This window comes from Carcharodon carcharias, chromosome 7, assembly GCF_017639515.1.
Source record: "Carcharodon carcharias isolate sCarCar2 chromosome 7, sCarCar2.pri, whole genome shotgun sequence".
NCBI lineage: Eukaryota > Metazoa > Chordata > Chondrichthyes > Lamniformes > Lamnidae > Carcharodon > Carcharodon carcharias.
Window position 1 is genome coordinate 191,218,699 of NC_054473.1, and position 21,075 is coordinate 191,239,773.

At 44.6% G+C, this 21,075-nt stretch overlaps 1 protein-coding gene across 1 annotated transcript in view; it reads right to left on the reverse strand.

The window, feature by feature from the left end:
• galns (galactosamine (N-acetyl)-6-sulfatase) overlaps window positions 1-21,075 on the reverse strand; it is a 98,356-nt gene that overhangs the window by 17,142 nt on the left and 60,139 nt on the right. The window contains exons 5-10 of the mRNA XM_041191579.1: window positions 19,483-19,626; window positions 13,546-13,612; window positions 12,198-12,325; window positions 11,446-11,585; window positions 2,182-2,285; window positions 189-325 (exon numbers count right to left, since the gene is read on the reverse strand). Coding sequence (XP_041047513.1) covers window positions 189-325; window positions 2,182-2,285; window positions 11,446-11,585; window positions 12,198-12,325; window positions 13,546-13,612; window positions 19,483-19,626 — 720 coding nt within the window. The remainder of the gene's footprint in view (window positions 1-188; window positions 326-2,181; window positions 2,286-11,445; window positions 11,586-12,197; window positions 12,326-13,545; window positions 13,613-19,482; window positions 19,627-21,075) is intronic.

Consider the following 21,075-nt stretch of genomic DNA (forward strand, 5'->3'; position numbering starts at 1 on the left):
GGGGACAGTGTAGAGGGAGATTTACTCTGTATCTAACACATGCTCTGGAAATGTTTGATTCTGACCTCAGTGTTACAGTGAAAAGTGTTCTCTCTATGCTCAGGCTCTAACAGTTGTCCCCACGATGGGCACTTATCATTTTTAAGAGGATAAATATCCCACTCTGCTCCCCTGAACCTGACTTGTACCTGCTGATAATTTTATTCTGCAACAGCACAGGTGAAAGGTCAATTCCGTCCAATTGCCGGTCAGTTGGTGGCTGAAGCCCAGCCAGGGTCAGGCTGGTCGTGAACAGATCCATAACAGTGCCCAGCTGATGACTGACCTGTAACCACAAACCAAACTAAGCATCAGTTTCAAGACTCTGAAGGTGGAATTTAATGCCCTTCCCCGTGGTGAGTTTGGTGGCTGAAGGACTTTTATTGGGTTGGGATCCCACTGCCTTTCCGCTTCCTCACTGATTATATCCGTGGTGGGAAGGTCAGTGGACGGCTTTCCTGCCCTGCTGACAACTGAGGCCCTTAAATGGACGATTAATGTCCAGCGTCGGGCAGAGGACTCACCATGAAGCCTGAAAAGTAAACCATGTCAGAGTTGCCCGTGAGCTTCCAGAGGGCAGGGTCCCTCGCTCAAAAGCAATCAATGCCTGATTGAGGGACCTGGAATCAGGAAAGGTGGTGGGGGGGAAGCCTGTGCACACCTTCCCTTGCTGCCGACTCCCTCCCCCATGACTCCCCTCCTGCCATCACTCACCTGTGGCTGGGTCCATTGGGGATCCTGGGCTTCAGGGTGGTGCAGTAAGGGCAGCAGCCATCCTTTTCCCAGTGGTGCTGCTGAGCAACGAGGAGCTGCCAGCCTCTGACTGGCCAGCACTCTCGGCAGACGGGACTTCCAACCCTGCCCGGTTAAGTGCCTGATTGGTATTTAATTTGGCAGGCCTTCCCAAAAAGAGGCAAAGCAGGGCTCTGGCAAGATCCCCATCGCCTCCATCTAAATACTGCCCTAACTATTGTGTGTGAATTGGATTTATATAGTGCCTATCATGATCTCAGGTTGTCCCTAAGTCTTGTATATCAAGTATTTTTGTTGTAATGTAAGAAAGTGCGTGCGGTGCGTGTCAGCGTACATTTGCGTGTATACATGGATCTGCATGTAATACACATGTGAGTGGGTTGCATTTTGTGTGTGTGGTGGCGCAGAAAAGAATGACAGAGGTCTGTGAGCAGGGGTGTGTGGGTGGTGACACCACTCACAGACTGGTTCCCTGTGTTGTAATTTCCATCAATCTGCAATATAGACTAAGGGAAGGAGCAGGTCATCGTTCTCTGAGAGGGTTAAACTTGTCAGTACTCCTGACTGGAACACAAAGAGCCAGTGACTGTGGCTGGGATGGTGAGGTTTGCTGGGCAGATACCAACTCTGAGTTCACATCGATTCCAGCTCTTCACTCACTCCTTTGTTGATTTTTATCTGCAAACAGCAGCTGAGGCAGTTTTCCCCCATCACCAGCTCATTTCAGATTAAATCAGACTCTTCTCTGCTGCCTTCTTGACACAGTGCGCCATTAAATTCAAGTAAGTGAAGCAGAGGAACAATCCTGAACAGATCTTCTGCTATCAGCTGCAGCAGTCATTGCTGTTAGTATCGATGCTTAATTAATTATACTCCCTACCTCACAGCTTTAAACAGATTACAACCTGCCAGAGCCCCCAACATCCTGAAACCTGCCCCCAACTCCAAAACCTGCCTTCCACCCCAGACCTGCCTGCATTCCCCAAAACCTACCCTCCCACCCTCTAGACCTGAGTACCAGAGAATTTTACAGCACAGATTCATGCCTTTCAGCACAACTAATCCATGCATGGGTTTATGCTTCACACAAGCCTCCTCCAACCTTACTTTATCTCACTCCCATCAACAAATTCCTCTATTCCTATCTTTCTCATGTGTTTATCCAGCTTCCCCTGAACTGCTATTTGCCTCAATTACTCCATGTGGGAGGGAGTTTCACATTTTCACCATTTTATGGGTAAAGAGGTTTACCCTAAAATCATGAATCTTTCATAATTTAAAGACCTCTATCAGGTCACCTATCAGAACCACGTTAGCATGATCCTGGGCTGGGGCTCAGGTCAGGCAGACCACAGTAATTATACTCCCATCTGATGAAGAGGTGCTCACCTGTCCTGCAGGTATGTGTCCTGGCCACCAGGCAATCGCTGGCTCCCGCATTCCTCCCTCAAATGTTGTCTCCTTTCCACACAGGAATGGACCATTACTGCCCCCTAGAGCAAGACAAACCTCAACATAATCTCATCGCAGGGCAATCACTCCACTGTTCATCAACAACAACAAATTATATTTATATAGCATATTCAATGTAATAAAAATGTCCTAAGGCACTTCACAGGACCATTGTAAAACAAAATTTGATACCAAGCCACATAAGACAATATTAGGACAGATTGTTAAAAGCTTGATCAAAGAGTTTGGTTTTAAGGAGTGTTTTAAAGGAGCAGGGAGAGGTAGAGAGACAGAGAGGTGTAGGGAGGGAACTCCAGAGCTTCAGGCCCAGGCAGCTGAAGGCACAGCCACTGATGTTGGAGGGATTAAATGCTCAAGAGAACAGAATTAGTTGAGCACAGATATCCTGGAGACACATTGGGCTGGAGGAGATTACAGAGATAGGGAGGGGCAAGGTCACGGAGGGAATGAGGGTCAGAGAGTATAGGGCTGATGGGTGAATGAGACTTGGCATGAATGAGTAAGCACACAGGCAGCAGAGTTTTGGATGACCTATGAAGAGTAGCATGTGAGTGGCCAGCCAGGAGTGTGTTGGAACAGTCAAGGCTGGGAGTAACAAAGGCATGAATGAGGGTTTCAGCAGCAGATGAGCTGAGGTGGAGGGTAAAGTGGACAATGTTATATAGGTGGAGATAGGCAGTCTTAGTAAAGGTGTGAATATGGAGTCAGAAGCTCATCTCAGGGTCAAGTATGACACTAAGATTGTGAATAATCTGGTTTAATTCCAGACTGTTGCCAGGGAGAGGGATGGAGCAAGTAGCTTGGGAACAGATAAAAGCAAAATATTGTGGATGCTGGAAATCTGAAATGAAAACAGAAAACGCTAGTAAAACTCAGCAGGACTGGCAGCATCTGTGGAGAGAGAAACAGAGTTAATGTTTCGAGTCCATATGATTCTTCTTTAGAGCTAGCTTGGGAACAGAGATTGTAAATGGTCTGAAATTGATGGCTTCAGTTTTCCCCATGTTTAGTTGGAGGAAATTTCTCCTTATTCAGTACTGGATGTTGGACAATTAGCCTGTTAGCAATAGTGGAGGGTTTGAGAGAGATAATGGTGAGGTAGAACTGGGTGTTGTCAGCATAAATCTGGAAACTAATGTGCTTTTGGATGGTTTAGAATAGGTGCAACATATAGATGAGAAATAGGAGGCAGCCACAGATAGATCCTTGGGGAACACCAAAGGTAACAATGCAGAGACAGGAAGAGCAGATATTACAAGTGATAATCTGACTATGATTTGATAGAAAAGAATGGAATCAGGTGAGTGGAGTCTCATGCAGCTGGATGACAGTGGAGAGTGTTGGAGGTGGATGGTGAGGCCAAGCATGTCAAAGGCCCCTTATCTAAGTAAAGATACACTGGGTGACTGAAAAATGCATACAAGGTCACATTGAGGGAGGATGCTAAACCTATTCACACCACATAAGATCCCACACACCCACTCATGAAACAAGTGCAGCAGCATCTGGACGACTTGACAAACATGGGAGTCATCTCCCCAGTCACACAGCCAACCTTATGGTCCCAGTCCCAAATCTGAACGGGCCCATCTGTATCAGCGTTGACCTGACACAGCTCAATAAAGCCATAGCCAGAGAAGTACATCCCATATCCTTAGTGGATGAAAGCCAAAATAAACTCTTGAAGAGCACAGTATTTTCAAAGCTGGACGTCAACAATGGCTTTTGGCAACTTCCCCTTGATGCCAAATCCAGGCTGCTGCCCACATTCATTACCCCCTTTGGCAGATTCTGTTTTAACCGTCTGTCATTTGGAATCACTCGTGCCAGAAATATTTCAACGTACAACGTCAGTCATTTTGCAGGGCCTACAAGGGCTCATTTGCCACATGGATGATGTATTGTTCACGGTGCAACAGTGGATGAACATGACAAGAGACTTAAAGCAGGCTTAGAGTGCCCGCAGGAAACAGGGCTGACGCTCAATGAGAAATGTGAGTTCTCCAAAACATCAATTCGGTTCCTGGGCCACATCATCGGCAATAAAGGCATCACAACAGAGCCACAGAAAATTAAAGCTCTTAGCGAGTTCCCAACCCCATCCTCGATTCCATACCTTCAGCAATTCTTGGGGATGGTGAAAACTGCAACAGTTTCCCAAATTTGGCATCTGCATCTGCTTAAGAAAGACCGGGCATGGTGCTGGAACTCACATCAAGAGCAAGCATTCACTCACATCAACAATGCAGCTCCCCACTGACATTCTAGCCCATTATGACCCAGCCCTGCCCACCACCACACCAATGGATGCTTCGTCCATAGGCCTTGGAGTGGCCCTATTCCAGGAACAACTGGATGGAAGTTGCCGAGTTGCTTCCAGAGGGCTGTCGGACACGGAGACAAGATATGCTGTGATAGAAAATGAAGCCCTCACAGTCATATGGGCACAACTTTCAATTCTGCTGAAAAAAAACTCCGCCTACAACAAAAGGCACCGCACCAGACATTTGCTACAGCTACGAAAGGATGACAAGGTCTGGATTAAAGACCTTGAGAGCGCACTGTCATCAGGAAGGACAATGATCAACCTTAGTCCTATCTGGTTGGCACCCCAGAGGGCACAGTCAGGAGAAGCAGGAGAAGTCTTCTCATCCCTGGACTGCCTGTCCCCACAGTACAATGGAGAAACATCAAGGAAGATACCGAGATGCCAGAGTATGCTCCAAATCAACCCAGTTTACCTGCAATGACAGAGCCCAGCATCCCTCCAACAGTAGTTTGAACGAGATATGGAAAGGTTATAAGGCCTCCAGACAGCCTAAACCTATGAACTCAGAGACCTGAAGTGGGGGGAGGTGGGGTAGTAATAACGATGTTAATATGTGGGGTAAACTAGAAAAACTTGAAATTAATTGGATAAAGACTTCAGGGGAGATGTAGTATAAGGGTCTGGCACATATAGGGTTAACACGGGACTGAGTACATTGCCGCCCACAGAGTAGTTTAAGAGAACACGTGACCTGCACCAGGGGGTCAGCCTAGTGTTGGACAGAGCTGTGTGCACAAGGAAGCATGGAGACAGCTCCTAGCTTGAACCCATTACTGTGTATATGTACATAGTTCTTATAGTTAACATACTTAAGACTACAAAGACTTCATTAAGACCTACTGAATGGTATCCAACACCTTACAACAGAAGGGAAGGACGTGGCAGAGGCAGCTGATCAGATGGTCACAATTTTAGTGACAAGGAAGTCCGTGAGCTCCTTGCACTTACTGTTGGGAGGTGAAGGTGAGGAGTCAGGGTTTATGCAGATGGCTTGAGTAGAGAAAAAAAAACATGAAATATCTTTGTACTCCAGGATGATCCTGGAATAGAGAGCAGTTTCAGCAGCTGTGAGTAGGATCCAATAGTGCTTTATGTGGTTCAGCCAGATCTAGCGGTGGATAGCTAAACCAGTTGTTCTATTTATTTGTTCATGGAATGTGAACATTGCTGGTTAGGCCAGTATTTATTGTCCATCCCCAATTTCTCTTTGAGAAAGTGGAGGTGAATGGCCTTCTTGAACCTCTGCAGTCCGTATGGTGTAGGTACACCCACAGTGCTGTTAGGGAGGGAGTGCCAGGGAGAATTTTGACCCAGACACGTTGAAGGAATGGTGATATAGTTCCAAGTCAGGATGGTGTGTGGCTTGGAGGAGAACTGGCAAGAGATGGTGTTTCCATGCTTATGCTGCCCTTGTTCTTCTAGATGGTAGAGATCATGGGTTTAAAATGCACTGTTAAAGGAGCTTTGCCAATTGCTACAGTTGTCCATCACATCCATTCAAGTCTACACTTCAACTTTGAACATCTGACCTTGCCGCACTCCTCTCTCTCTTATTTAAAATCCTTATTCTCTAGCACCCTGCCAAGTACGATAAAGCACCAGAGGAGGAGGGGGGTCAGGCCAAGGTGTGGTTTGGTTATAGGAGCCACAGTACCACCATGGCAGTTTTGGCAGGGCAAGCAGTGGAAGTTATATCCAGGCTGGAAGGTTTCATTGAGGAGAAAGGCATCATTACCCTTCAGCCAGATTTCAGTTAAGGTCATGATGTCAATGCAATTATCCACAATAAATTCATGAATGGCAAGGGCCATGTTCACAAGTGAATGGACATTCTGGAGGGAGATGGACTGAAGGAGTAGTGGCAGAATCCACAGGTCAGCAGTGGGGGCAGCGAATTGGACAGGAAGGATATTGGCAAGATTAGCTCCAGCGGATGGCTGGGAAGGAAGTTCAGTGGGAGAATAGGATGGGGCAATTGGAGTGTCTGCTTGTAATGAGTCAGTAATGAGTGCCTCAAGGAGCCCTTTGGAGGATGCTGAGGGCGGCATATAAAGAGGGATGGTGGCAGGTGGGAAGGTGGGAGGAATACTGAAGAGTTAGGTTAGGGAATTGGGAGAGGAGAGTACTTGTGGGGGAAGAAATGAAAGAAGACAAATGATAAAAGAGAAAGAGATAGGGAGGGATAAGGCTAGGAAGGGATTTGAAAATAAGGATCAGAATGTAAAATTGAGGCAGATCTCTCAAGCCACACAAAATATCCTGGCTAAGCTACCTTGTGCTGCACACTGGCAGCAGGAAGTTTGTGGTGGAGGGATTGAGGGACCTGGGGCAGTGTGGGTTGAGCGGTGTGGGGTTGCCGTTTTGGTTTTAGGGAATTGGTGGGGGTGGAGGGTGTGCTATCAGAGTAAGATGAGGAGAAAGATTACCTCTCACCTCAGGTGTTCAGTCATAGCGGGTAACCTGGGCAGCTCAGGGATCAGGTCTGTGGGCAAAATTATTCTGCTTAAATTAAATAACGTGACTCACCAGAGTAGGGGCATTGTTGAGAGTTCCTTTGAGTTCTTTATTTTTGTAGCATTATGCAAATTTAAATTGTAATGAATGAATTAAGAATTGGCAAATGAACTTCATATTTATAAATGCAAGGTAATACATTTTGGAAAGGGGAATAAGAAAGCCACATATTCCTTGGAAAATAAGAGCCTAAACAGGGTGGAAGAACAGTGAGATCTGAGTGTAAAGATATACAGATCACTAAAAGTTGTGGTTCAGATTATTAAGGCCATTACAAAAAAAGCAAGCAATGTGCTGGGGTTCATTTCTAGGTGAACAGAATTGAAAAGCAGTTATGTGAAACCCGCATTACATCTTCATTAGACTACACTAGGTGTACTGTGCACAGTTCTGGTCGCCAAATTATAAGGAGGATATAGAGGCACTGTGGCATAGGAGCAGGAGTAGGCCATTCGACCCTTTGAGCCTGCTCCACCAGTCAATAAGATCATGGCTGATCTGATTATGGTCTGAACTCCACTTTGCTGCCTGCACCCCTTGGCTCCCTTGTCCTCCCTTCTGAGGACTTTTCATTCCACCAGCCTCTGCATTCAAAGGATCAGCCTTCACCAGTTCCAGCATGATGCTACGACCAAACACATCTTCCCTTCACCCCCCCCCCACCCTCCATCAGCATTCTGTCGGGACCGTTCCCTCTGGGACACCCTGGTCCACTCCTCCATCACCCCCAATACCTCATCCCCCTCCAACGAACCTTCCCAGTCAACAGCAGAAGGTGCAACACCTGCCCCTTTACTTCCCCCCTCCTCACCGCCCAAACACTCCTTTCAAGTGAAGCAGAATTTCACTTGCACCTCCTTCAATTTGGTCTACTGCATTCGCTGCTCCCAATGCGGTCTCCTCGACATTGGAGAGACCAAACGCAGACTCGGTGACCACTTTGCAGAACACCTTCGGTCTGTCTGCAAGCGTGACCCAGACCTCCCTGTCGCTTGCCATTTCAACACTCCACCCTGCTCTCATGCCCACATGTCCGTCCTTGGCCCACTGCAATGTTCTAGTGAAGTTCAACGCAAACTGGAGGAACAGCACCTCATCTTCCGACTAGGCACTTTACAGCCTTCCGGACTTAACATTGAGTTCAACAACTTCAGACCATGAACTCTCTCCTCCATCCCCAGCCCTTTGTTAGTCTCTTTTCTCAATGTTTATTTTCATTTTAAAATTTTTATTTTTTATCCACTCATTTTTATTTGTTCTCATTTTTATTCATTGCTTTATCCCCACCTTTTATCCTATTTTCGATCTTTTTTCCCACCACCATCCCCTCCCCCTACCCCACCCCACAAGGACCATCTGTCACTTGTTCATGTTGTTCTTTCCAGAGTGCTTACCCTTGTCCTGCTATTACCACATTCTGCTTTTTGACCTTAATGCCACCAGCAGCACCTCCTTTAGCCAGTACCACTATCATTAATACCCCTTTGTCCTTTAGTTCATGACATCTCTCTCCTTTGCTTCCACCTATCTCTGGCCTTCTATCCAGCTTCACCTGCTCCACACCTCTTAAACAGTATAAATTTCATCACATTTTTACATCTCTTTAGCTCTGAAGAAGAGTTATACGGACTCGACATGTTAACTCTGTCTTTTTCTCCATAGGTGCTGTTAGACCTGCTGAACTTTTCCAGCATTTTCTGTTTTTGTTTCACAGTATTTCAGATGTGGTCTCACCAATACCCTGTACAACTGCAGTAAAACTTCCCTACTTTTATATTCCATTCCCCTTGCAATAAATGCTTGCATTCTATTTCCCTTCCTAATCACTTGCTGTACCTACATACTAACTTTTTGAGAGTCATGGACCAGGAGGCCCAGGTCTCTCTGTACCACCGAGTTTTGCAATCTCTCTTCATTTAAATAATATGCTGCTTTTCTATTATTCCTGTCAAACTGGACAAGTTCACGGTTTCTCACATTATACTCCATCTGCCAAATTTTTGCCCACTTACTTAACCTGTCTATATCCCTATGCAGACTCTCTGCCTCCACTTGACAACTTACTTTCCTACCCATCTTAATGTCATTGGCAAATTTAACTACCACACATTTGGTCCCTTTATCCAAATCATTGGTGTAGATTGTAAATAATTGAGGCCCCAGCACTGATCCCTCTGGCACTCCCTAGTTACAGCTTGTCAAAAAAGACCTATTTATCCCTAGGCCAGAATGTTATGCTCCCCTTTTAGGCAGACAGAGAGTGCGAAATTGAAGAGACGGGATCCCCTCTGGGTTCCTGCCTGCCCCAACCACACAGCAATTTTATGCTGGGACAGACAAGGCCTCAGATGGGAAGCCAACCCTTGCCCCAGTTGAGGCCCTTAAGTGGCCAATTATTGGTCACTGGTCAATCTCCATAGCTATACTGTCCCCTACTACCACTAACTTCCTATTAGCGCCCCCCCCACCCCATTTGATGGCTTTCTGTACCATGGTCAGTTCATTCAACCACCCTGCAGCCCCCACTTTCATCCCCATATACTGCAAGAACCTCAAACCTATTGGACAATTGTAATGGCTGAGGCTGCTCCACCAGCATCTTCTCAATCCCCTTACCTGCGTCACTCAGAGTCACACCCTCCTGTTCCTGATCACTGACCAAATCAGAAGACCCTAGTCTAAGGAGTGTGACCGTCTTCTAGAACAAAGTGTTTAGGTTAACTTTCCCCCTCCCTGATACATCGCAGTGTCTGCAGCTCAGCCTCCTAGCTGAAGCTCCTCAAGCCCTGGATCACAATGGTGTGCAGGAATTCCCACATTCTGCAATTGCAACACATCACCTGCCCTGCCACATTAATTATGTGTTAATAAATGTATTATTTTCTTAATTAATTTATACTTAATAAGCCCTACTCTCTCAATGAGCCTTACTATTGTTAGTAAACCTTACTAATACCAATAAAGCCTTATAATTACTAATAAATTATACAAGTTTTGAAAGATAAGCAAAATAATCACCAACCAATTACTTATCTGTTTCCCTCCTTCCTCACTGCACCGAATTCCCTCACTCACCAAATTCCCAAGTTCACACTCTGCGACTAGCTGAGCTCAGTGATGTATTTGTGCTTGCTTACATGATACACTTAGCAAGACCATCTGTATTTATACTAGCTGAAATTCTACAGAGAAGAGTCAGCACTGGTGGCTAGAGAATCTAGTTCAAACTAGCTACCTAATGAACTAACTGCAGCTGCCTCTCCTGCAGGCAGCTTGTTTATCCCTGACGAAGACTGAAAGAAACTTAACTTTAACTGTAAATTGTAGTTAAATTCTAAATGCAATTTAGGCTGCATTTTAGAAAGAGATTAATCCTTAAATTTAACCCTTAAAATTCTCTTGCTCACCAAATTCCCAAGTTCACATTCTGTGACTAGCTGCACTCAGTGATGAGCTGCTGTCTCCATGTTTGTTTACTTTGTGTGCTTAGCAAGACCACCTATATTATTAAAACTGAGAGGTTATACCTATCAGGAAAGGCTAAACAGGTCGAAACTCTTTTCCAGAAAAGAGAAAGCTGAGAGATGACCTGATAGAAATGTTTAAAGATATGAAGAAATTTGATAGGATAGATATAGAGGTGTTTTATTTGCGAAGGAGATCAGAACTAGAGGCTATAAATATAAGATCATCACTAATAAATCCGAAGTAAATTCAGGGGGAATTTCTTTACCCAGAAAGTGGCAAGAATGTGAAATTCACTCCTGCAAGGAGCAGTTGAGGTGAATAGCACAGATACATTTAAAGGAGGGCTAGATAATACATGAGGGAGAAAGTAATTGAAGAATAATAGAGCCAATTCTATTGGAGAAATTGAAGAAACCCTGCTGAGATGTGGGGCAGTGGGCATCAACTTCTTGAAAAGTAAGACTATTTCTGAGTGAATGATGCCTCTGAACAAAAGATGTCAGTAACCAGAGAACACAGATATCAGATAATTGGCGAAAGAACCGGAAGGAAGAGGAGGAGATCTGAAATGCATTGCCAGAAAGGGAGGTGAAAGTGGAATAGTAATAACTTCAAAAGCGAATTGGACAAATACCTGAAGGAGACAATTTTGCAGGGCTGTTGGAAAAGAGCAGAGGGAGTGGGATTAATTGGATAATTCTAAGAGCCAGTACAGGCACAATGAGCCAAATGGCCTTCTTCTGTGCTGTATTATTGTATGATTTTAAGTTATTTGTAGCAAACCTGAATTGAAGCAACCATAGCGAGAGGGAGAGATGCCTCCTTCAATATGCCACCTGTGTTACCTACCTCTCACCAGGTGAACCCACCTTGACTGGGGGCTGAGATGAGTGCAGCCCCATTGTCTGATGTGAAAAACACGAATGTGTTGTTGGTGATGTCCTGTGTGCGGAGCTCCTGTAGGATTTTCCCAATGCTGTCATCTATCTCACGGACTGCATCCCCGTATCTGGGAATTGTCCAAACACAGTGTCACAATGCAAACAAAGCCTGCAGCAAACAGCATCCATTTCACAGATCACAATGGCAGCCGGTTAAGCTGGATTTTTTTTGGTAATTTGGGAGCCTGGTAAACCATAAAAGGCTCTCCCCACCCTCGACACCTCAGCTCCAAATGGAATCTCTGAGAAATCCAGATGGTTACAGTTGCAGTGCATATTTTGCACTCGTTCACCCCCATTTCCCCAAGCCTAGGGAGCTTATGTGAATTTGTCTGAGCTATTAAGGCATGGAGACCCTCTCTAAGAGTATGTGGAGGGCAGGAGGTACTGCTGGGCTTTAACCAGTTACAGTCACAAATCTGACAAGTGCTAGATTATCTGCCCAGCTTGTACCAACTTGCATTAGCCTGCAGGGATATATATGTCATGTGGAAAGTATCTTATCCTCCAGTGTCGGATCTACTTTCCACGTTACTGAATCACAGACATCAGATCAACAAGTCTGTCACAGAAAGCTCAGTTTTCTGAACTGTCCCCGGGGCCTCACACTGACCATCATAACCATAATACATTGAGCAATGTCACTATTTAGAATAGAATGCACACTGGCTAGTACTTACAAGCCTCTCTTACTTGTTCCCAGGAAAGTTCTTGATGCATAGACTGGAGCGTGAGTTGCATCAACTGCCCAATAAAGGAAGAAGTTCTGCTTCCTTGCAGCCTGTTGCCTGATAAACCCAATTGCTTCCTGTGGTTCCAAGAGATATCATTAGAGAACTGACAAGATCAAGCCACACCTACATCAAACTCATCTGCAACCAGCTGGAATGACCCTCACACTGGACCGAGAATCCAGTCTGTAGCCAGCAGGGACTGTACCTCACACTGGACCGAGAATCCAGTCTGTAGCCAGCAGGGACTGTACCTCACACTGGACCAAGAATCCAGTCTGTAGCCAGCAGGGACTGACCCTCACACTAGACCGAGAATCCAGTCTACAGCCAGCAGGGACTGACCCTCACACTGGACCGAGAATCCAGTCTACAGCCAGCAGGGACCGACCCTCACACTGGATCGAGAATCCAGTCTATAGCCAGCAGGGACTGACCCTCACACTAGACCGAGAATCCAGTCTGTAGCCAGCAGGGACTGACCCTCACACTGGATCGAGAATCCAGTCTACAGCCAGCAGGGACCGACCCTCACACTGGATCGAGAATCCAGTCTACAGCCAGCAGGGACTGACCCTCACACTAGACCGAGAATCCAGTCTGTAGCCAGCAGGGACTGACCCTCACACTGGAACGAGAATCCAGTCTATAGCCAGCAGGGACTGACCCTCACACTGGATCGAGAATCCAGTCTACAGCCAGCAGGGACCGACCCTCACACTGGACTGAGAATTCTGGCTATCCTCAGAACAACACTCACTGTATTCTGATGTAATTTAGTATGTGATGTGTTAGTGAAGTGTTTGGATGGTCTGAAAAGGTTCTGTGTTAGTGAGAGTGTTTCCTTCAGTCACAGCACAAGTGAGGACAGGAGTCAACGCCACTCCCTCTTCCTAGTCTGGCCAAAACTGAAATCAAGGCAAAGAACAGAAGAAAAGACAGAACAGAAATCAAACCTGCCCAGCTATCTACTAAATAATATGATGATTTCATGCGAGTAAACTCACGGGTTTAAGGTCAATCAAGATATGAACGGATATGGGACCAACACAGGGTGTGTTGAAAATCTGAGCTTCCGTCAACCTCAACCTGGCCAGGAGCAACTGCAGGAGGGCACTGGGTATAAACCCAGCCTCAGCAAATTCGACAGCTCAGCAAAGGATCCAATCCATGCTCCCACTTCTTTTACAAACTAGATGCTAAATAGATTTCTGAGTCTCCTTCTCTGAAAACAACTGACCTGCAGGTTAGAGTCAGACCTGGGTTATTAGTAACTATAGTGACATGGCTCCATTACCTGTAAATAGATCTGAGTGAGGTTGGACTCTCCAGTTTTTAAGTCAATCTGAAACTCCTCGTAATACCTGTGTGAGAACCACAGACACTGAGCTATCTTCAGTTAAAATGGCTTCTGCATTGAATTCTAACAGTGCCCATTGCCCCCATCTGGTTCGTAAAAGCCCTTTAGGGAAGGAAATCTGCCATTCTTACCTGGTTTGGCCTACGTTTGACCCCAGACCCACAGCAACGTGGTTGACTCATAAATGCCCTCTCAACGAGGGCAATTAGGGATGGGCAATAAATACTGGCCCAGCCAGCGACGCCCATATCCCATGAATGAATTTTAAAAATCTATGTTATATAAATTCACTGAAAATAATATATTACTTTCAGTGATATGAGAAGGGAGTTTTGGGGGAAGAGTATGAAATATTAGATGGAATAAACATTGTAAGAGAGAAATTATTAAAGGGTTGGACGTCATCGAAAGTAGACTAACAGCCACATCCCAATGAAATATATCCAAGGTTGTTAAAAAAAAACAAGGGATGAAATTGCAGAGGCTCTGACCGTATTTCAGTTCTGCCTGGCTACAGGAGTGGTGTCAGACAAATGAAGGATTGCTAGTCTTGTACTATCATTTAAAAAGGGATGAAGAGATAATCCGCATATGTCATGCTTTCCTTTATTAGCCAAGACATAGAATACAGGAAGTCCTCGTTTAACATCAGCAAAAGTACCATCCCAGAGAACATGTGGAACAATATTATGCGGAAGTCTTTCTGAGGGTCAAAACCCCCTTCCAAGATTGCCTGCTCACCACTTTATCTGAGACCCAGCTCTCTCAGGCTCAACCTGGGAGTTACGCGGGAACGTCCAGGCATACAGAGACGTTAACACAAAACACCAGCTGTGCAATGCAAATGCAATCTAATTAGATAGCAAAGTTAATGCGAAATGACGTTGTGCAGGATTCCTGCATAACTGCAGCTAGAACTGTATACAACACTAGTTCGGCCACTGTTTGAGAACTGCGTACAGTTCTGGTCACCACGTTACAGGAAAGATGTGATTGCACTGGAGAGAGCACAGAGGAGATTTATGAGGATGTTGCCAGGTCTGGAATACTTTAGCTATGAGGACTGATTGAATAGGGGTTGTTTTCCTTGAAACAGGGGAATCTGAGGAGTGATTTAGTTGAAATGTATAAAATTATGAGAGTCCTAAATGGAGCAAATAGATATGACGTATTTCCCTCAGTGGAGGGGTCAAAAACAGGGGGCACAGATTTAAAGTAATTGGTAGAAGGATTAGAGAGGTGATGAGGCATCATTTTTTCACCCAGAGGATTGTGGGGACAGGAGCTCATTGCCTAAAAGTGTGCTAGAGGCAGAAACTCTCACCATATTTTTAAAAATACTTGGATGTCTACACGAAGAGGCGCGATTTGCAGGGCTATGGACCTAGTGCAGGAAGGTGAGATTAGACTCGTAGCTCTTTGTCAAACAGCGTGGACATGATGGGCCGAATAGCCTCCTTCTGTGTCGTAAACTTTCTATGATTTCTATGAAGGGATCAAGCACACATGGACTGGGAAAAAGGAGGGGTGGAGTAGCTATGCTTATTAGGGATAACACTGGCAGTAGAAAAAGGGATGTAGCTATCAGTAAGACAAAAACAGAATCTATATGGATAGAGGTAAAAGATGATAAAGGATTAATCTACAATCTCACAGTGAAAGGAAGGTGGAGGAAGAAATATGCAGACAAATTAGGGAATTGAGTAAAAAATATAGGATAATAATTATGAGGGTTTCAACTAATGTTAGGAACTAGAGGTAGTTTAAGTAAGTTGTATTTTTGGGTGTTAGGAATGAGTTTTGACTTTAAATTTAATTTGTTTTTCTGTAATGTGCATGTTAAGAAAGGGGGAACTTGAGTTTTAGTTTCACTTTAAAAGATGCCTACATTTTAATGAGTTTTACAATCCTGTAGGGAAATTAAAACAAACACAAGAACGAAAAACAATGTACTGTTGCCTAGTAACAGGGGTTCAGAGAGAGGGACCTACAGAGACAGAGAAAAACAGAAAAGTAGTTTCAGTTCAGTTGAAAGGAGTTGTCAGGAGAAGCAGCACAGGAGAGGGACAGGCAGCAAGTCTTAAACTAAAGAAGAAGCCAAAACCAGGGAGCGGAACAGGAGAAAGATCCCAACAAGACCTTCTAGTCAAAGGAAGAAAAAGAATTTGGAAAAGGTTCTGTTAAGCGAAGAGTGAATAGCAGACGAAGGTTCCCAGCTTAAAGGGAGAAAGCTGCAGGACACAGGCTGGAAGTAAAATAGGCTTGCAAGAAACCAAAGATCCAAGGAGACACTAAGGTTGGTAACTCCTTACTCTGGGCACGTGAAGCACTGGTGTTCTATTGGCTCGGCTAAGATCTGAGAGAGAGTGCGCAGAAGGAAGGCTTGAATGCACATGGCGATCTAGGGGAGAGGAACATCGGAAGAGAGTTTGAAACCCATTGTGGAAGATGCCCGAAAGAAAGCGTCATTTGGGAGAAGATTCCAAAGCGGGTTCTTCGAGAGTGGAGATTGCAACCCTCCTGTGAAAGACAGAGTTCATTGAGACTGGTTGGCTTACATGGTGACAAGTGGCTAGGGGGAGTTGGTGGGAGATCCATAGCACCTGTTTGGAGTGGCATCTGCCACTGGTTTCAGGCTATAATGTGTCTGATCACAGGTCACCTTACTTACTGAGTACTTATTATGAACATTAGAGTATAAGATGGTTTTATAACTTATGTTATCCCTACAAAAATCTGTATATATCTGTAAAGGTATAGTTGCGGGTGAAGGAGTATTGTAACATAGCTCATCTTTTCTTGTTTAATAAATGTTTTACTCTTCTGTTAAAAGTTCATCAGCTGACTCCTGTGACTCTGTTCAGTAGCCACTCTCCACATTTCTAAACAAAATATAAAAGTTAGGATCTATCAAGCTTGGTTCCACCCTGGGATCTTGCTTGTCCAGTAGTAACATCAGCTGGGATCATAACACTACCTAGATATTAATTGGATAGAAGAGGTAGGTAAAGGGGACAAGTGAATGGAGTTCCTACATTGTGTATAGGACACCTTTCTAACCCAATATATAAAAGCCCAACCAAGGAGGATTAGCTATTGGTTCTATAATGGGGAATGAACCAGAGCAGGTAACAGAAGTAAATGCAGGGGAATGTCAAGACAACAGTGACTATAATATGATATGCTTTAAAATAATGATAGAGAAGTACATAAGTATGATGAAAACCAGGTTAATAGGTTGGAGAAAATCAGATTTTGAGGGAAAATAGAACTTGGGAAAATAAAATGGGCAACAATATTGGCAAATTACATAGAACAACAATGGGAAACATTTAAAATGTTGTTCAACAGAGTGCAGGAAAAATATTCCAATAAAAAGAAAGAGCAGACTAAACACTAGTGAGGCTCTAAGGATACATAAAGACTCAAGGGAAAAACTGAGATTTGGAAAAGAAGCATACAGTAAGTACATAGATAGCAGAGGAATGTATGATAAGAGAGAATACAAAGAGATTAGGAAAGCAATCAGACTTGAGCAGGACATAGATTGATGAAATGTGCCAGTATATGGCAGGTGCAATTTAATGCAAATAACTGTGAAGTCATGCACTTTGGGAGGAACAACTTGAAAGGGCATTATAATCTAAATGGTACTATTTTGAGGGGGTTGCAAGAACTGTGGGACCAGAGGATATATTTTCACAATTCAGTGATAAGGCTTTGTAAAAAGCAATATTAAATACAAAAACGAGAAAGTCATTCTGCATAAATCTCTGGTTAGGCCTCAGCTGCAATATTGTGTACCCTTCTGGACATCACACTTGAAGGATGTCAAGGTCCTGGAATGGATATGGGGGAGGTTTACTACAATGATACCAGGGATGAGGGATAAAAATGGAAAATGCTAGAAAAACTCAGCAGGTCTGGCAGCATCTGTGGAGAGAGAAACAGGGTTAATGTTTCGAGTCCGTATGGCTCTTCTTCAGAGCTCCGGAAGAGTCAAACGGACTCGAAAGTTAACTCTGTTTCTCTCTCCACAGATGCTGCCAGGCCTGCTGAGTTTTTCCAACATTTTCTGTTTTTATTTTAGATTTCCAGCATGTGCATTATTTTATTTTTATCTAGGAATGAGAGAGTTGAGTTGTGTGGAGAGATTGCAGAAACTGGGATTGTTCTCCTCAGAGCAGAGAAGGTTAAAGGGAGATTTTACAGAGGTATTCTAAATTATCTGGAGTTTTAATAAAAATAGGGAGAAACTATTTCCGTTGGCAAGTGGGTCAGTAACTAGAGGTCAAAGATTTAAAATAAATGGCAAAAGAATAGAGGGGAAGTAAGGAGAAATTTCTTCGTGTTAAGACCTGAAAGGATGGTGAAATCAGATTCCATAGGTACTTTCAAAAGGCAATTGGGCACATAACTCAAAGAGGACTAATCTGTAGGGTTATGTGGAGAAAGTGGGGGGAATGGGACTAAATTGGACAGTTTTCAAAGAGGTAGCACAGGTGTGACGAGCTAAATAGCCTCATTCTGTGCTGTCAGATTCTTTGGAGATAATTTTAACCAGAAAAAACAGGAGGGCTGGGGTCAGGTGTGGTGTTAAAATTTGAAGTTTCAAATCTGATCCCAATCCAATTCTTCTGGTTTTAAGAGGTGGGACATGGAGTGGTTGACCAACCTACTCAGGAAGCAGGTTGGCCATTTAAATATTATAGTGTTAAAAACAAAAAACTGCGGATGCTGGAAATCCAAAACAAAAACAGAATTACCTGGCAAAACTCAGCAGGTCTGGCAGCATCGGCGGAGCAGAAGAGTTGACGTTTCGAGTCCTCATGACCCTTCAACAGAACTGAGTGAATCTTAGGAAAGGGGTGAAATATAAGCTGGTTTAAGGTGGAGGAGGGGGGAGAGAAGTGGGGCGGGTGGTGTGGTTGTAGGGACAAGCAAGCAGTGATAGGAGCAGATAATCAAAAGATGTCACAGACAAAAGAATAAAAGGACAAAACACCTTCAACGCCTCTGTGTCCTTTTGTCTGTGACATCTTTTGATTATCTGCTCCTATTACTGCTTGCTTGTCCCTACAACCACAGCATACCCGCCCCCCCCCACTTCTCTCCACACCACCCCCCCCCGCAACCTTAAACCAGCTTTCAGCCCTTTCCTAAAATTCACTCAGTTCTGTTGAAGGGTCATGAGGACTCGAAACATTAACTCTTTTCTTCTCCGCCGATGCTGCCAGACCTGCTGAGCTTTTCCAGGTAATTCTGTTTTTGTTTTAAATATTATAGTGTGGCTGTGTGCCTCTCATGTAGCCTTTCTTCCAGGTTTAACCCTGGCCAGCAGATTTCCCAAGCCTCAGGGAACCCAGCAACGAAAAAGAGGCGAGGTCTGCTTTGTGGAAATGATCTTTGCAGCACTGCTTGAGGGCAAGGAGGAACAGGAGGGTTCCCCGCCGTCCATCATTCTTCCTTGCCTATCTTTAGAACCCTTGGATCCAAAGAACCTCCTCTGTAATTAGACATGCTATCTCTGCCAGATTGATGACAACTATCAACTTCCCCCTAACCTGCAATCAAACAGCATCCCCATTGTGGGATCAGTGAGCGCCTTTGCCAAGATCTAGATTTTCCTCTCCCCTCAACCCACCATGTTCCCATTAATTTAGCACCAGAGGGAGCCAAACTGGCCAATGAAACTTTCAGCTGGGAAACTCCTTGTAAAGTAAGATGCACTGTGTGGAATCAAAACTCTTCCCTCTCAGCTCACAAAACCTGCCCTGTACTATTTGCTCACATGCTCTGTCAGAGGGCACATTCACACTCCCTATCCCCTTCCTGCAAATCCCACCCCCCATTCCTGCTTTATCTGCATTTTACCTGCCAACCATCTCTGAGTTGCTGTAAACGGGAATGTTAGGTTTGTCCTTGTTGTTGTACGGTCCAAAATGACAGTTTGGAGCCCCAAACCATTCATCAAATCCATGCCTGAGGGGGTGGAATCGGGCTCGATGCCCCAAGTGCCTGTGGGAGGAAGAGAGGAAGAGTCAGACTGCAAACATTTGCAAATTAAAACACTAACCCCAGCGGGTATGTTCCAGGTGGATGAGTTACAAATTGACCAGGTTTTCTGAAAAAGAGTACAGAGCAATGAAATTAATACTCAGTATAATGATGCATACTTCTGTGTTCGCACTCTCTGATCTGGTGTCTATAACACACAGAGTTAATGCCTATAATCCTTCAGTCTATGGGTAAAGGTTCAGCAACTTTTTTTCATTCATTCATAGGATGTGGGCTTAGCTGGCTAGGCCAACATTTATTGCCCATCCCTAACTACCCTTGAGAAGGTGGTGATGAGCTGCCTTCTTGAACCACTGCAGTCCATGTGGTGTAGGTACACCCGTAGTGCTGTTAGGGAGGGAGTTCCAGGATGTTGACCCAGCGATAATGAAGGAACAGCAATATATTTCCAAGTCAGGGTGGTGAGTGACTTGGAAGGGAACTTCCAGGTGGTGGTCTTCCCATCTATCTGCTGCCCTTGTCCTTCTAGATGGTAGTGGTTGTGGGTTTGGAAGATGCTGTTGAAGGAGCCTTGGTGAATTCCTGACTTTGTGCCTTATAGATGAGAATTATCTATCACCATCCTTCACTGCCGCTTTGGCAAAATCCTGGAACTCCCTTCCTAATAGCACTGTGGATGCAGCTAACACCACATGGACAGCAGCAGTTCAAGAAGGTGATTCACACCACCTTCCCAAGAGCAATTAGGGATGGGCAACAAACACTGGCCTAGCCAGTAATGCCTACATCCCATGAAAGGATTAAAAAAAACTTCTGGACACCACACTTCAGGATGGATGTCAAAGCCTTGGGGAAGATGTTGAAGAGATTTACAAGCATTGTTCTTGGGACAAGGGACTTCAGTAATGTGGAGAAACGGGAGGAAATTGGGTTGTTCTCCCTAGAGCAGAGTAGGTTAAGCGGTGATTTAATATAGGTGTTCAAAATCATGAAGGCTTTTGATAGAGTAAATAGGGATGAAAAAAATGTTTCCAGTGGCAGGAGAGTTACTAACTAGAGGACACAGATTTAAGATTGACAAAATAACTAGAAGTGACATAGGGAAACCCCCTTTTTTAAGCAGTGATGATCCGAAATCCGCTGCCTGGAAGACCAGTGGTAGCAGATTCAATAGTAATTTCCAAAAGAGAATTGGATAAATACTTGAAGAGGAAAATAACTGCAGGTCTATAGGCAGAGAGCAGGGGGAGTGAGCTAATCGGATAGCTCTTTCAGAGTTGACACAAGCATGATGGGCCTATCTACCTAGAGTCTATGACTCTAAGTTAACATTGATACTTGATCCTGCAAACACTTCATGCAGAACACTGGTGGAGAGAAAAACAGAGTTGACGTTTCAAGTCCGTATGACCCTTCTTCAGAGCCAGACTCTGGTCATACGGACTTGAA